At 41.6% G+C, this 14,452-nt stretch overlaps 1 protein-coding gene across 1 annotated transcript in view; it reads right to left on the bottom strand.

The window, feature by feature from the left end:
- ADAMTSL1 (ADAMTS like 1) overlaps positions 1-14,452 on the bottom strand; it is a 376,366-nt gene that overhangs the window by 137,614 nt on the left and 224,300 nt on the right. The window contains 1 exon segment of the mRNA XM_044920766.1: positions 13,771-13,981. Within this exon segment, the coding sequence (XP_044776701.1) occupies positions 13,771-13,981 (211 nt within the window).

Here is a 14,452-nt window from a genome sequence, read left to right as displayed (position 1 = left end):
TGTACTTGGAACTGCAAGGGGGATTTGTGCTCACGGGTCAAGGTTAGGATGGTGATACACTGAGTATAGTCAGAATGCAGCTGTGGCCCAGCCGTCACCCTCTCTTAGTGGTCCCAACCCTGGATGCACTTTAAAATCATTTGGGAGCTTTTCAAAAGTACTGAAGCCTAGATGGATCCCATCTCAGATCCATTAAATTAGAAACTCTGGGAGGGGGTCGCCTGGGTGGCTCAGTCAGTTAAACGTCTGCCTTCGGCTCAGGTCATGATCCCAGGGTCCTGGGATCGAGTCCCGCATTTGGCTCCCTGCTCAGTGGGGAGCCTGCTTCTCCCTCTGCCTCTGCTCCGTCTCCCTGCTCGTGCCCTCAATCTCTCTCTCAAATGGATAAATAAAATCTTAAAAAAAAAAGAAACTCTGGGAGGTGGGTCCCAGGCATCAGATTTTAAAATTAAAAAATAATAACAAATCTCTCAAGTAATTCTGTACAACCAGGATTGAGAACCATCTCTTCAAATGAACCATATCTCTACCCCTCCACCATTTCCAATGGGAATAAAATAAACATGGAGGGGCACGTACAACCCAGGGAAGCCTCTGTTAAAACCAGTGATTCTTCGGATCCCGCCCATGCAAACCTGCCCTTTGTTTGTAGTTGTGAGTGGCTGGAGGTCACAGAACTACTGGATAATGAAGTTAAAAAAGCTGTGAACTTTGTCTAGTTAGGGCTTTTAACCCTAGAGCCTTCTGACCAAACCAGTGGTGAGCAACCTTCATTTGGATTTAAAATTTTAGAAGTTTGGTTTGAAAATAACCTTACTGAATCCCAAAGGAAAAAAAAATGTCTTTTCTTACGGCTAGATTCAACTACCTAACCACTGAATAAAAAGAAGGCTAATGGTAAAGGCAAAACCATCCAATGAGGTAGATCTTATCCCCACTTTACAGATAAAGAAGCTGAGGCTGGAGAGGAGAAGTGACTCAATGAAGGCCACACAGGGGCCAGAACTGGTTTACCTCCATTCTGTGCAACATTCACCCAGCTCCTACTGAGCACCTGCTCTGGGCTGGGAGTGGCGGACCCAGCTGGAGAACGAGCCCAAGCTCAGCTTCTCTTTCCTGTGGCTGTAGGAGCTGCTCTCCATTTGCCACGGGAGGGTATTCTGGGGCTGCTTCCTGCTGAGGGTCCCAGGCCTCCTAAGCACCAAGCCAGCCAGAGCCTGGTCTCACTTCCCCCCCCCCCCCCCAGCTGGAGGGTCAGTGCTTTGCAATTCAATCCTCTGCCTCCACTCCCTGACTATCCCTGATGGGCAGGAGCAGGTTGATGATCCAGGTTGGGGACCAACGCTCTCAAATAGTTCATCTACACTGGGATGGCCCTGGAAATGTGTTCTCCCTAGACCCTTTGAACTCAGAGCCAAAAGGCTACATTTGAACCTGGCTTCTAAGCTGTGCCACCAAGCTGGGTGTGGAGGTAGACCGTAGGAGGTGGTCTGCGGCCAGTTGTTACCCATCACAGATCCAAACAGTTCCTTCCAAGGGCTTGTCTCGCATGTTGTTGAGCCTTAATTGAGGAAAAATCTAGAGCCTCAGAGCTAATGATTCAAGCTGTGAGTGCGCCAGGCCTTTGGCTTCTCTGGCTCATTTCAATGGCTCCCTGGCCTTTTCATTGATTGCAGAAGCAAACCTTAATTTTAGTTCTCGTTTAGTAGCAGTTCAATAAAGTCTCAAAGGATTTTACTTCGGCAATGCACTTTGTACCCACACTGCCTAGCAGAGTGCCTTCTACGAATGTAAATCCTCAATAAATATTTGTGGAATTGAAGTTGGTGGTTGGGGGAGATTTAAATTAGTGACTAAGAGTTCCATTTACTTAAAGTATGCCTTCTTGTTATACAGACAGCTAAGGTTTTAAATTTGGTTTTATAGTCTTTTGTATGACTTCTTAGGTTCAGCCTTCCCTTATTTTTGTTGAATCCTCCCTTCCAGCCACCCAGTTATTCTATCATCAGATTAGTTTTAACCTTTACCATTCAGCCCGTCTTTGGGACTCCTTTATAAATTATACAACTAACCATGTGGATTGCTGATTCCTAAAATTTGCCAAACTTGGGGACTGTGTTCTTCACAATTCTTTACATTCTATGAATTATTAAAATTTTCCCATGAACTTAATGTAATTTTGTTCAAATTGTAACTGTCTGGAAAAAACAAAGTTTATGCTGGTGAGTCAAAAATTTCAATCTTAAGCTCTGACCTCTCCCCTCTGCTTACTCAACATGACCACTTAAATGCAAACAGGCATCTTGACCTAAATATGTCCAAAATGGGACTTTTGATCTTGCCTTTCCATCCTTGCCCCAAATCTGCTCTCCTCTTAGTCTTCCCCATCTATTTGATGGTGCCATATCCAAGCCAGAAACGTAGGAAATGTCTTGAGAGTTTCCTTTTTCCCACCACCTCTTCCCTGACACTCAATCCATGAGCAAATACTTTCAGATGTCCCTCCAAAATAAGTAAGCTTTACCTCCACAACAAATAAGAAATTAGGATATCATCATCTCTTGCTTAGACTACTACAGAGCTTCCTAACCAGTCTCTAGTTTTCTCAGTTCGGTCCTAGCAGGATATAGATGGGGTACTCAATTTGAAGACAGCCTCTCTCCTGATAGCCTGCTGAAAATGCCATTGGTTGAACACAACTAGAAGCCAGAGGGTAGAGTCTATATAGGTCAGCCTCCTGGGACACAGGTGGAGAAGGTAGAGAAGATCTACAAGAGCAATGGAAGATACTCAGCATATCTATAGTATATTCTCCACACAGTAGCAAGAATGATGTTTTCAAAGCATACATCGTATCATATAATTCCCATGCTTAACAGCCTTCAATGACTTTCCCCGGTGATTAGAATAAAATCCAAACTCCTGGAACCCTGGCCTGCAAAGCCCTACACATTCTGGTCCCTGCCCTGAAGGAACTTTTGAGACTGTCTTACTCAAATTTTAACTTCATTCATTCATTCGACAGAAATTTATTCAATACCAAGCATGGTTCTAGGTTCTTGGTTCTAGCACTGAACAAGCAGAACCTGATACACCGCTGCAATCTTATACAATTCTCCCCTTTCCCTGCTTATTTCAGCCACATTGGTTTTGTGTGTGTGTGTGTGTGTGTGTGTGTTGTTTCTCCCACATGCCCAGCTTGTTTCTCCCACAGGATCTTTGCACTTGCTCTTCTTGCCACCTGGCCCACTCTCCTCTTATATCTTCTCATGACTGAGTGTTTCTAATTACTCAGGTTTAATTCCATTCTTACCTGCTTGGAGAACCCATCCTTAAACTCCTAGGCTAGGGTAGCCAAAGTAGTCTCTATTCTATTAGCCTCCTTTTGTTTATTTATTATTTTTTATCTTTAAATAGCTCTTTTAAATAGCTCTCATCCCTCTGGAAATTATCATCCATTATCCTGTTAACTCTATGAAGAAAGGGATTTTGGTTCTTTCATTGCTCATATTAGTGTTTGAGAATTGCATTCAAAAGTTTCCCCCAGTGTGATAGTGTTACATCTCAAATGAGAGACCTTAGGATTGGATGTCTCCATCTCTAGTTTTCTTCCACACCTTCTCTAATTTTTTTCTTTTAAAATTAATGATTTTTTTTCCTAGTAAAAAAGTGATCAGGGTATGAGCTAAACAGTAGCTCATTTTATAACTGATGCTGGAGGAATACGACATTTAGGTATGGTGTATAGTACATCTACACTGTAGTGGAAGTGCAGTGTATTTTTCTTTGAGAGAACTACTAGCTGATTCATAAAATCATTATCCCCCTAAGCCTCAAAATTACATCAAACCACTTTTCTTCTAATCCTTTGATTATAACTCACAATCAAATTCCCCATGGGTCCTGTTGAGTCTGTGAGGCATAAAGAACATGCTCTTAAAGTTTCTGTTACCCGGTGACTGACGTTTTAGGCACTTCACTAGTGATGTTGGATTTGTAGGACTACAGATCTCTTCAATGCTTGATGGCCAAAATTTTCTTTTTCTAAATATCTAAGAAGGCACATGGGCTTCCATTCAATTTGAGTAAATGCTCCCCAAACAAACAAGGAGCTGCATAAGAAGAGCTCTCTAATCTAAGCTGCTCAGGTAGCACTTCTTAGTGAATGTGGCAATAAGGAAAAAATGCAGATTAATTTTCTCTCTCTTTCAAACTGAGGAAATAGATGAAGAAAGTCATTAGTCTTTTTAAAGGGTGGCGATGTAATAAAATCGTGCTATAGAGGGTGACCATTCATGAAACATAACCTGGTCGGGTTATCCCTTGGCAGATAGGACCTGATTTAAGGGACAGACCCTCAGGGGATTCCCCTCAGTGCCGTGCACAAGTCTGTAACCTTATGGTGACAAAGCAGCTACAACAAAATGTAAAGACAATCAGCTTATTGTTTGGGAATTTGATCTGCAGAGAAAACTTGTGGGAAGTTCTTAGCACCCAGGGGGTAAGCTTCAGACTCGGGAGAATGCCCCGGAGAGCGCTCACGCTGGAACCCATGCTGAGCTGCGAAGCCACTGTTGCTTGCTGGCTTGCCATGGGGACAACGTGCCCTTCTCTAGGCACACAGATGCCTTCTCTGCTCAGACCTTTGATCACCTTGTTCACTCTGTGAGCAGTGCCCTTTGCCTCTTTGCCTATCCAGAAACTTTTAAGACGCCTTTGAAGGCCCCATTCAAAGGCTCAGAGAATGAGTCACCACCCACCCTGCCTTAACCTGGAAGGGTACTGCGTGTTTCCTATAAGAGCTAGTTGTTTATGTGCCTGCAAACCAACCCCCCCCCCCGCCCCGCCTCCCTGCATGCACACAGGATTATGCATCTTTTGACGAAAGGGAATGCACGCCTCTTTCTATTCCCCAGTGTCTAGTGTAGCATCTGGCAAAGAGCGTGCACTTCATAAATGTTTGTTGAATTCATGATTGGATGAACAAAAGATCCCCAAATCCAGATGTTTAAAAGACGTGACACAAACAACCAGCTGATGGGCTGAACATCCACCTTTTTTTGAGCTGTTTTACCATTACCAGAAGCTGCTTCTAAGGAAGTCAGCAGTGGGTTTTAGCCAGACACTGCACGTGCTCTGTTGGGTGCTGTGACCCTCCAGGGTATGGTAGACAACCCTCTAGCTAAGCGAATACTGTCAGGGAGCTGGCTCTTCAACACTTGTCTCAGCTTTGCTCAGAAAGTTCCCTTGGTGTGTTTACATTGCTGAAACGGTGTTTTTAGAAATTTTTAAAAACCATAGATAAAATTTCAAATTGATAAAGCTTCCAAAGTCTGTGACAACTCTGTGAACATGTTGAGATTACCTGACGAGGCTGATAGTTCTGAAGTGAGAAGCAGCATGCAAAGAAGAAAATTTTAAAAAGAGAACAGCAAGAGAAATTTAATAAAACTAAATGAAAAACGTTTGCCTTTATGAACCATTTAAAATGATATTGTGGTATGAAGAGGCAGATCTCTAGTAAGGGGTATTATCTTTAAATATGGGCCATAAATAGAATAAATCACAAAAAATATTATTTATGTTGCTTATCTTCGCTGCCATACATGTTTCACGATATAAGGTCATAGATTCATTAGTTTTATAAGAAAGTAAAACATATACAATAAGGGGAGCACTTAAAAGTTATGTTTCTTTTTTTATGATTCATTTATCTTGAGGGGGGAGGGGCAGAGAGAGAGGGAATCCCAAGCAGATTCTGTGCTGAGTGTGGGGCTCCACTCGGGGCTTGATCTCATGACCCTGAGATCATGACCTGAGCCGAACCATGAGTTGGATGCTTAACCGACTGAGCCACCCAGGTGCCCCTAAAAGTTATGTTTCTATACAAAATACAGTGGCCTAAGTGTCTTGTATTTTTAAAGATTTTCCCATGATCAGCATACTAATAAATTCGCCTGTATTGACCCCTTTGGTTTCATCTTGGTAGCTTCATTTACTGAGGGCTGAGTTCATATCTTTGGTCCCTCAAGTCACATTATTGAGCCCAATACAAAGTGACATTTATGTACTTTCTAAGGTCAACTTTCTAGTTTCAACATAAGATGCTCTGCTTGCAGTTTCTAACTCCTTACATTCCTTTCTTCATTCACTCATTCATTCTTTCATCAAACACTTAGTGAGTACTTGCTGAGTGCCAGGCGCCCTATTAGGTGCTGGGGGTTTAAGATGACTATAAACTGGTTACTAATCCTCACGTAATTGCAGTCCAGTGAGGGATTAAAATTATTATCAAATGTGATCAGCTTTACTAAAGAAGGAATACAGAGGAGAGGCAACTAAGTCTTTATGGAAAATCAGGGAAGGCTCTACGGAGGAGGGGACCCATGAGGGTTGGCCAGGGAGATGAGGAGTCCTGGCAGAGTCACAATATGTGTGCACAGGGTGTGAAGGAACACGGCATCTCTGAGGAGACCTCAGAGGGGAGAGCACAGAGTTCATGGGGAAGTTGCAGTCGGAAAATGAGATTAAGAAGCAGGGTGAGGGGCAAACTGAAGGGCCTTGGGCATATCTGGACAAAGTCTCAAATGCATAGGGTGTCATTAAGGATTTTAAAGTAGGGGGTAACATGATCCAGTTTGTAGAAAATGATTCAACGAAGGCTGATGGGTTCTAGTGAGTACTACCCTGTGAGATATTAATAGGTACACCATGGAGAAAAGGTTTCCCGGTCCAGTGAATCTAAATAACACTCCATACTATCTATTTGGGGGCCCTCAGCATACATTAATATTTTAAAGGCTCAACAGAGGGCATGTAGTAAATAACCACTGATCCCAAGTTGGGGCACAATGGATGAGAAATAAGACAATGCAGGGATACCAAGTAAAAGGCTGTTTGTAATGGTTTAGTTCATTGTGAGGACTGGAACCAAGGCAATGGGCTAGAGAATATGCTAGAAGGTGGTGTGGCTCAGGAGGGAAGACTGGGTCTGCTGGCAAAGGTGGTGGGTAGCTGTGTTTTTGAGCTTGGTGTTAGGCCTTTGGAATTCGAGGTAACTTGGTGGTATGCAAGACTGAGAGGATCAAAAAACAGTTGGAGAGACAGTGGCTGGTATACAACAGAGGTCAAAGTGAGCCAGTGAATTAGGGCTCAGAGAAATAAAGAAAATGAGGACTGGAATCTGGCTCAAAATGATTAAATGAGGACAAAATTTCTACCCCAACCATTTTGTGGATTAGCATTGCCTGGAAGTACAGTGTATCTTCTGGGTTTAATATTCCTGTTACTATATGAAGCATGGGACTGCACACCCACTAAAATCCAGGGCAATTATTACAAAGAACGTTCTGCTAATAAATAAATAAAAGTAAAAACATGGCACATGTGAAATTTTACTTCTAATCTCTGTTTTGCTTACGTTTATTGTTAGTTCTAAAGGATCAAGTGCCCATTTTCTTATAAAACAACTACTAAAAATGAGATAAAAACATCCTAATAGGCTTTTTTTTTCCTTCCCTGGATACAACACGTTAAATAAGCATGGTTTCTAAATTGTGAGGATTTATATTTTAGTCACTGGAATATAACAAAACTGATGACTCAATTGATTCTTTCTGCCAGTCTTCAGCCCTCAAATCCAGACCAAAGTCATTCTTTTCTGTGTGTGTTTTAATCTAAAAAATGAAAAAAATGAATTCTCATGCATTTGTAGTTGTCATTAAAATTCCTCTTTTTTCTTCATATTACCAGCAGGGACTCTTCTTGCATATACCTTTTTATACAGCTATACTATAGACATTTTATACGGAAATGGCCACATAATCACAGTTTTAAGCAAGGGAGAAAACAGGGGCCGTGGTGATTGTTTCAGTCTCTGCACAGATGTGTGCAATATGTGTGTACAGTTGGGTGGACACAATCCTAATCATAAAACATGTGTAATACAGAGAAATATAAATGATGCTTCAGAGTGTCCTCCCTAATTCATTTCAGTTAACCCTTTGAGCATCTATCTCTTTTCCTCTCATGTCTCTTTTCAATTTATTTTTTAGAATAAAAATTAATAAAGGTTGATGCATATGAAGCTCACAGAGAGTGGTGAGCAGAGTGATAGTAGAAGGCAGATTTTAATCTCAAGGATCTTGTGCCAGTAGAGATTAATGCTTAGTCAGCCCATAATCTAAGTACAGACTATAGTAGGCTGAGCAGTGATATCTGTGTCCTAATCTCTGGAACCTGTGAAAATGTTATTTTACATGGTGAAAGCGACTTAGCAGATGTGATTAAGCATCTTGAGATGAGGAGATTGCCTGGATTATCCAGGTGGGCTCAGTGTCATCATAATGATCCTTGTAAGAGGGAAGAAGGAGGGCAGAGTCAGAGAGAAAGGACAGAATCAGAGTTTGGAGTGAAGCACTTTGGAGATGGAAGAAGGGGCCGTGAGCCAAGGAAGCAAGCAGCCTCTAGAAGCTGGAAGAGGCAAGGTAATGGATTCGCCCCTAGAGCCTCCCGAAGGAACGTGGGCCTGCCAACCCCTTGACTGTAGCCAAGTAAAACTGATTTCAGACTTCTGACCTCCAGAGCTATAAGATAGTAAATTCACATTGTCGTAAGCCACTAAATGTGTGGTAATTTGTTATAGCAGCAACAGGAAACACACAGAGATTAACTGCCCTGGATAAGGCAACAAATAGTGACTTTTATGTAAACTGCTGACTTTCGGGCTGGTGTCAGATTTCCTCACAATTTAATACTTTGGAGTAAATGGTAAAGAGGTCTCGGGAAAGCTGAATTGCATAGTGGAAAAGAGAATGGGTTTTGAAGCCTCCAAGCCCCTTTTGCTTTGATTGGCTATGTGACCCGGGACAAGGACAACCTCTCTGAGCCTCCTTTCCTTGCAGGGTTGCTGTGGGGATTAGAAGAGAAAATGTGAGAACAGTAGAAAGAGTTCTGCTACATGAAGTTGGAATTCATGCTAACTTCACAGTGCTCTACGTCCCTCATCCATGGAATGGGGAGGACAGTAGTAATGGTCACATAGGATAGTGAGGATTGAATGAGTTAAATCTGTAAAGTGCCTAGAACTGTGCTTGAAACATAGTAAGTGCTGCTCTTATTAAAAAGAGAAGGTCCTGAAATGGGGCAAGTGCTCAACAAATAGACTGGCAGACTTGTCAAGCAACTTTCCAGCACTAAGCTCTATGCTTTACATACCCGCTCTGAGTGTTATGGGGTCTCACTGAGACTTGGTCTCTGTCTCATTGACCTTATGGTTTAACTCAGAAGTTACAGGAAAGTGCCCATCCAGGTAAGGTAGTATGTGACTGGTCAATGAGCAGCACTGACCATGAACATCATGTGGCTTCAGTGCAGGAGGATAGCGGAGGAGTCCTGGTAGAGGAGGTGGGACTCCTGCCCAGTTGGACAAGCAGAGGGGAGGGGAACTGCCTATGGGCAGGGAGAAGCATGGGCAGATAGGAATGTACATGCAGGGGTGGGAGAAGCATGGCGGGAGATGGGCAGGAGCAGATGTGCAGAGGGATGAAGGCCTGCCTGAGCCATCTGGCTTTACTATATGGCAATGGAATGTCCCTGAAAAATTTCCTAGCAGAATACCATCATGATCAAAGTGTCTTGGATGGACTTATGACATATATCACAGTGGTTCTCAATCACGGTGCTGTACCACACCAGTGGAATATGATCCCTAGTGAGGTGTATATAAAATAACACATAGCCAGCACCAAAGATGATGATGATTATGATGATGAGCGTGTTTAACCAATTAGAGAAGATTCAGGATACCTATGCACTAAATATGGGTTTCAAAAGCCAACTAAACACAAACCAACAAGGTATTTAAGCTACACTGATAAAGGTAAATGAGTCATTCACACAAGACCAGAGATAAAAACCAAGGGATGCAGTATTAAGTTGTTGAACTGAAATAAAGAAGGCCCCCTAAGCCAAAGCTAGAATTTGATTTTTGTTTCATTTCTACTTGTTTCTAAAATAAAATTTTAACATATGTGCCCAGACTGCATGCTAGTCCTCTCCAGACCTGCAGAATGGGTAACTGTTGGCTACTTGCCAGCTGTCAGGCAAATGCTCTATAAAAGACATGGGAGGTTGCATTTCTACCTGGCAAATGACAATTCATGTGGTTGTGCTTTTTTTTCTTCCAGGAAGAAATGTGTACACATGAAGTCAGTGGTAGCCCAGTGTTCAAAGGGCAAGGAGAAGGAGTTACTCCCCTCAAAAGCCAATGTTCATCACGTTACTATGTCGTCTTTCGATGAAGCATTTGACACCGCATCTGCTTTTCTTTCATCTGAAGAAAGACTTAAGGTGGGTGTTGAAGGATTAGAGACCTCAGCACTCTCCTCTAGTAGATCCAGATAGAAAAGAGCATATGAGTGCATAGCAGGTTCCCTTATTCTAAGAAGGACCAGGGAACCAGAGGGCTAATCAGGCAAATGGACAGTCAATAGCTGGTGTCTTTTACTAAGGGGGGTCCTAAGACAACAGCCAATTAGCTTGGAGCCCCCCAAGTTACTCCTGACTTATTTCACCATATGGCATAAACAATGACTTCCTTTCCTTTAACAAGTGGTTGATATTAGCTGATTTTATCGAACAAAGCTTAACTAAAAATGTAGTATTCTAGGAAATCATGTAAGAATAGTCTGTTGTTTTGTCTAGGTTTAGAAAGATTCCTAAAAATGACCAAGGATTCTTAAAACAGACCCTACACACCACATGCCTAACAGGGTTTTTCTCTAGAGGATAGAATCACTTTCTATGTTCTTTATTTCTTATTGAATATATTTCACAATGACTATGTATTACATATAAAGAAGATACTTTTAAAAAAAGATCTTAAGAAGGCGTAGTTAGTAGCTCATTGGATGAACTTCAAAGGGCTGTTTATTATTAGTTTCCTGATCTGAAAAATGAACTTAAATCTGACTCAACCTCAAAGGCCTCTCCTTAATGGAAGGAAGGAGAAAAGTTTTCAAAACAAATTTGTGTCTTAAGAGGCCTAGGAGATGGAAAATGGAAGAATAATAGACTTTTTGGAAATCTGTATTAAATGGGGACATTGGGCATGGGGGTGGCGGCGGTGGTGGTGGCAATAGACCAAAAAAGGTCATGTATATGCATGTGCTCTAAAAAGTGAGGAAAAAAAAAGTCATAGGTCACTGCCATTATTCAGCAACATGAGTGGCTATTACAAAGAGGCTGGGGGGCGGGTCTCCCTGGGTGGCTCAGTTGGTTGAGCGTCCCACTCTTGGTTTCAGCTCAGGTCATGATCTTGAGATTGTGCTCAGCAAGAGTCTGCTTCAGATTCTCTCTCCCTCTCCCTTCTCCTCTGTCCCTCTCCCCTCTCTCGCATGCTCTCTCTCTCTCTCAAATGAATGAATGAATGAATGAAATCTTAAAAAAAAAAAGAGGTTGGTGTTTCATTGAGTTTCACTGCTAGGTCAATATTAGAACCCATAACCATAAGACATTATATAATATATAAAGTCAGAATTTTCAGGGCATGTGGGGCAGTATTCTTGATCTAGTCATTCATTTTGTCATTCAATAAACATTTTATCCAGAACTTACTATGTACCTAATAGAGACATGCATTAATAATCTGATGACTTAATACAGCAATGGAGGTTGATTTGGGTTGATTCCCGGTCTTGTCTTAGGGTTGGCATTAGTTAGTGGTGCAGTTTGAGGTCATGGATTTATTTTAGTTAAAGCTAACAGTATAAATATACTAGAACCAGGAGACCTGGGGTCTCAACCAGGCTTTATGATCTTGGCAAGGCCATATCTAGGCCATAGTTACATCGTGTGTAAAACAAGGGGACTCATATATAATCCCTGATGGCTCTTTAGGCCATAGTAGTCTGCAACAATGAGGTATAGGGGAAAGGATCACATAAAACTGGGTTGATGGCCAACCCTAAGTTTGCTACCTGTATGAGCCTCAGGTCTCTTAAACCTAAAATGAAGATAATACAACCGACTTTTCACTGATTGTTGTGAGGAGTAACTTCAGTTAGATGTGTAATAATATTTCTTTCTTCTTTTTTTTTAACAGAACGCTGGTACATAGGCATTCAAAATATATAACATCCTCTTGATTTCCACAAACCATCACATAGTAGCATGGTATTTATGAGCTTAGCCACATATATATTTAAGCTCTAAAAGGAAATAGTCAATATCTTTTTCCAGATGCTTTATATTTTAGAGTTTTGCTCACTGATTACTCTTTGATTCATTGAGTGCTTTACTAAATCCTAGTCCCAAGATGAGCAGAGAGAAGGAAGGGGCTCTGCGAAGTGATAGTGGAAAAGCATCCTTTGAGGCATGGCAGTCTAGAAATGGCAGCCCCCTCTCAGGACTAAGGCAAGGGCGTGTAAGCTGCTGTGCTCTCTCCTCAGTTGGATAACCATATAATTTATCATTTTAGTTGGGACACTTAAAAAAAATTTTTTTTAAGATTTATTTATTTTTAGAGAAAGAGAGAGCAAGAGGGAATGGGGGCAGGGGCAGAGGGAGAGAATATTTAAGCAGACTCTCCACTGAGTGTGGAGCCTGACGTGGGGCTTGACAGGGGGCTCAATCCCATGACCCATGAGATCATGACCTGAGCTGAAACCAAGAGTTGGACACCTAAATGACTGAGCTACCCAGGTGCCCCAATTGGGATAATTTTGAGAGTGAAAAACTGTTTTAGTAAAACTGGGATAAGCTGGGATGCACGTCCCTCTCACCTTTCAGGCTTACTTTTTGTGACCATTGTTGTCAATTTATAGGTACCTCTGATAGCCTCATGGAGAAGAAATGAAAAATAAGGTTCTATCCAAATAATCTAAAATTTCTCTCTGTTTTTTGAAGGCATGGAAAAAATTACTTAACTGAAGTTTGATAAATACATATTAATTTTAGATAGAATATTATGATAAAATAGTTGTGTTTGTATTATTATTATGTATGCTCTTGAGGGGGGTCAGTGAAGTTTTTCTGTGAAAGGACAGAGTAAATATCTTAGGTATTGTAGGCTAAATGGTCTCTGTCATAACCATGTAGTTCTGCCTCTCCAGGGCAAAAGCAGCCATGGACAATACATAAAAGAATGGGCATGGCTGTGTTCAAATAAAATTTCATTTATAATAACTGCTTGTGAGATGGATCTGGCTTTGGGCTGCAGTTTGTCAACCCCTGCTTTAAAACAATAGTTCCTAGACTTTTGGAATTCATAGGACCAGGAAAATTTTTAAAATTCTGGAACTGATTTGACTTCTAATCTGTTATTTTGGTAAGTAATTATATTTAAAAGAAAAAAAAAAAAAGAAAAGTCATTGCCTAGCACCTTGGCCTCTTAGGATTTTAAAACAGCAAAAAACTTTAAGAAAGGGCACAGATTCAGAGCAAATTTAGCTTTGTGGAAAACCAACCACATTGTCCTTATTTTTAAAAAATGTTTTCTTAGTTTGGTAAAAACTTTGTTGTGAATATACTCGGTTTAACAGATGGGTCTTGAATTGCTTTGGGAGGACACTGGTGTGGAACCATAGACAGAGCACAGTATTTATAATGAAAATATCTGGATTTGAATAAGGTTGAGAGAGTACTGAGAAGGGAGGGAAGAACAGACCTTGGACATTCTTTCACGGGACAAAACTCCTTGAAGAGAGTGTCCCTTGCCCTGAATCAGAGTTGTATACACAAACTCTAGTATCGACTAACTCCAGAACTCACCGGTTGCCACTGTGCAGGGTACCAGGCAGGGGGGCAGTTGAAGCGGTTACAAGCTTGCACCGTGCTGGGCTTGGGCTGACGGCACAGTTCATCGGCCAGGATTATGGTTTCATTCATCTCTCTGGAAAGGAGGTGGGAGCAGAAGACATCTCTGGTCTGCAGGCCAACCCCACAGGTGAGACTGCATGGACTCCACCTGCCAATTTCCCACCTGGGAAGAAATCAGAGAGGACGAGGACATCCTTAGTACCTGTGTAGAGAACATCATGACATCAAGTGTTGCCAATAGAGTAAAAACACATACCTGGGAATGTGGGAATTTCCAGCACAAGATTGGCTAGGAATTCTACCCCAAGCCTAGAATGCATCCTCTCCTACATGCTCTAGAATTCATTTTGAATAAACAAAGAGGGTGATAAAATGGAATGTCCATTTTTACCCACAAAATCACCAAGAATGGTCACAACCATGTCTATTTGGATGAAATATACAAACTTCATCAAAATAAGGCTACCGGTATGCTAGATGATAACACAGGTTTGAGTGCAGAAAGGCTTTGGGCACTAGGTATTGAACAGCCTTTCTGCTAATCTGTCTAGTCCCCATTCTTAGCAAGACTGAAGAATTTGTGCTTGTTTTTCTTTGGCTTCAAAGTGAAAGGTCATTGGCTCCAACTTCCTTC

This window comes from Neomonachus schauinslandi, chromosome 13, assembly GCF_002201575.2.
Source record: "Neomonachus schauinslandi chromosome 13, ASM220157v2, whole genome shotgun sequence".
NCBI classification, from domain to species: domain Eukaryota; kingdom Metazoa; phylum Chordata; class Mammalia; order Carnivora; family Phocidae; genus Neomonachus; species Neomonachus schauinslandi.
Note: the sequence above shows the minus strand (reverse complement) of the source record. Positions and strands in the feature narration are given on the sequence as shown.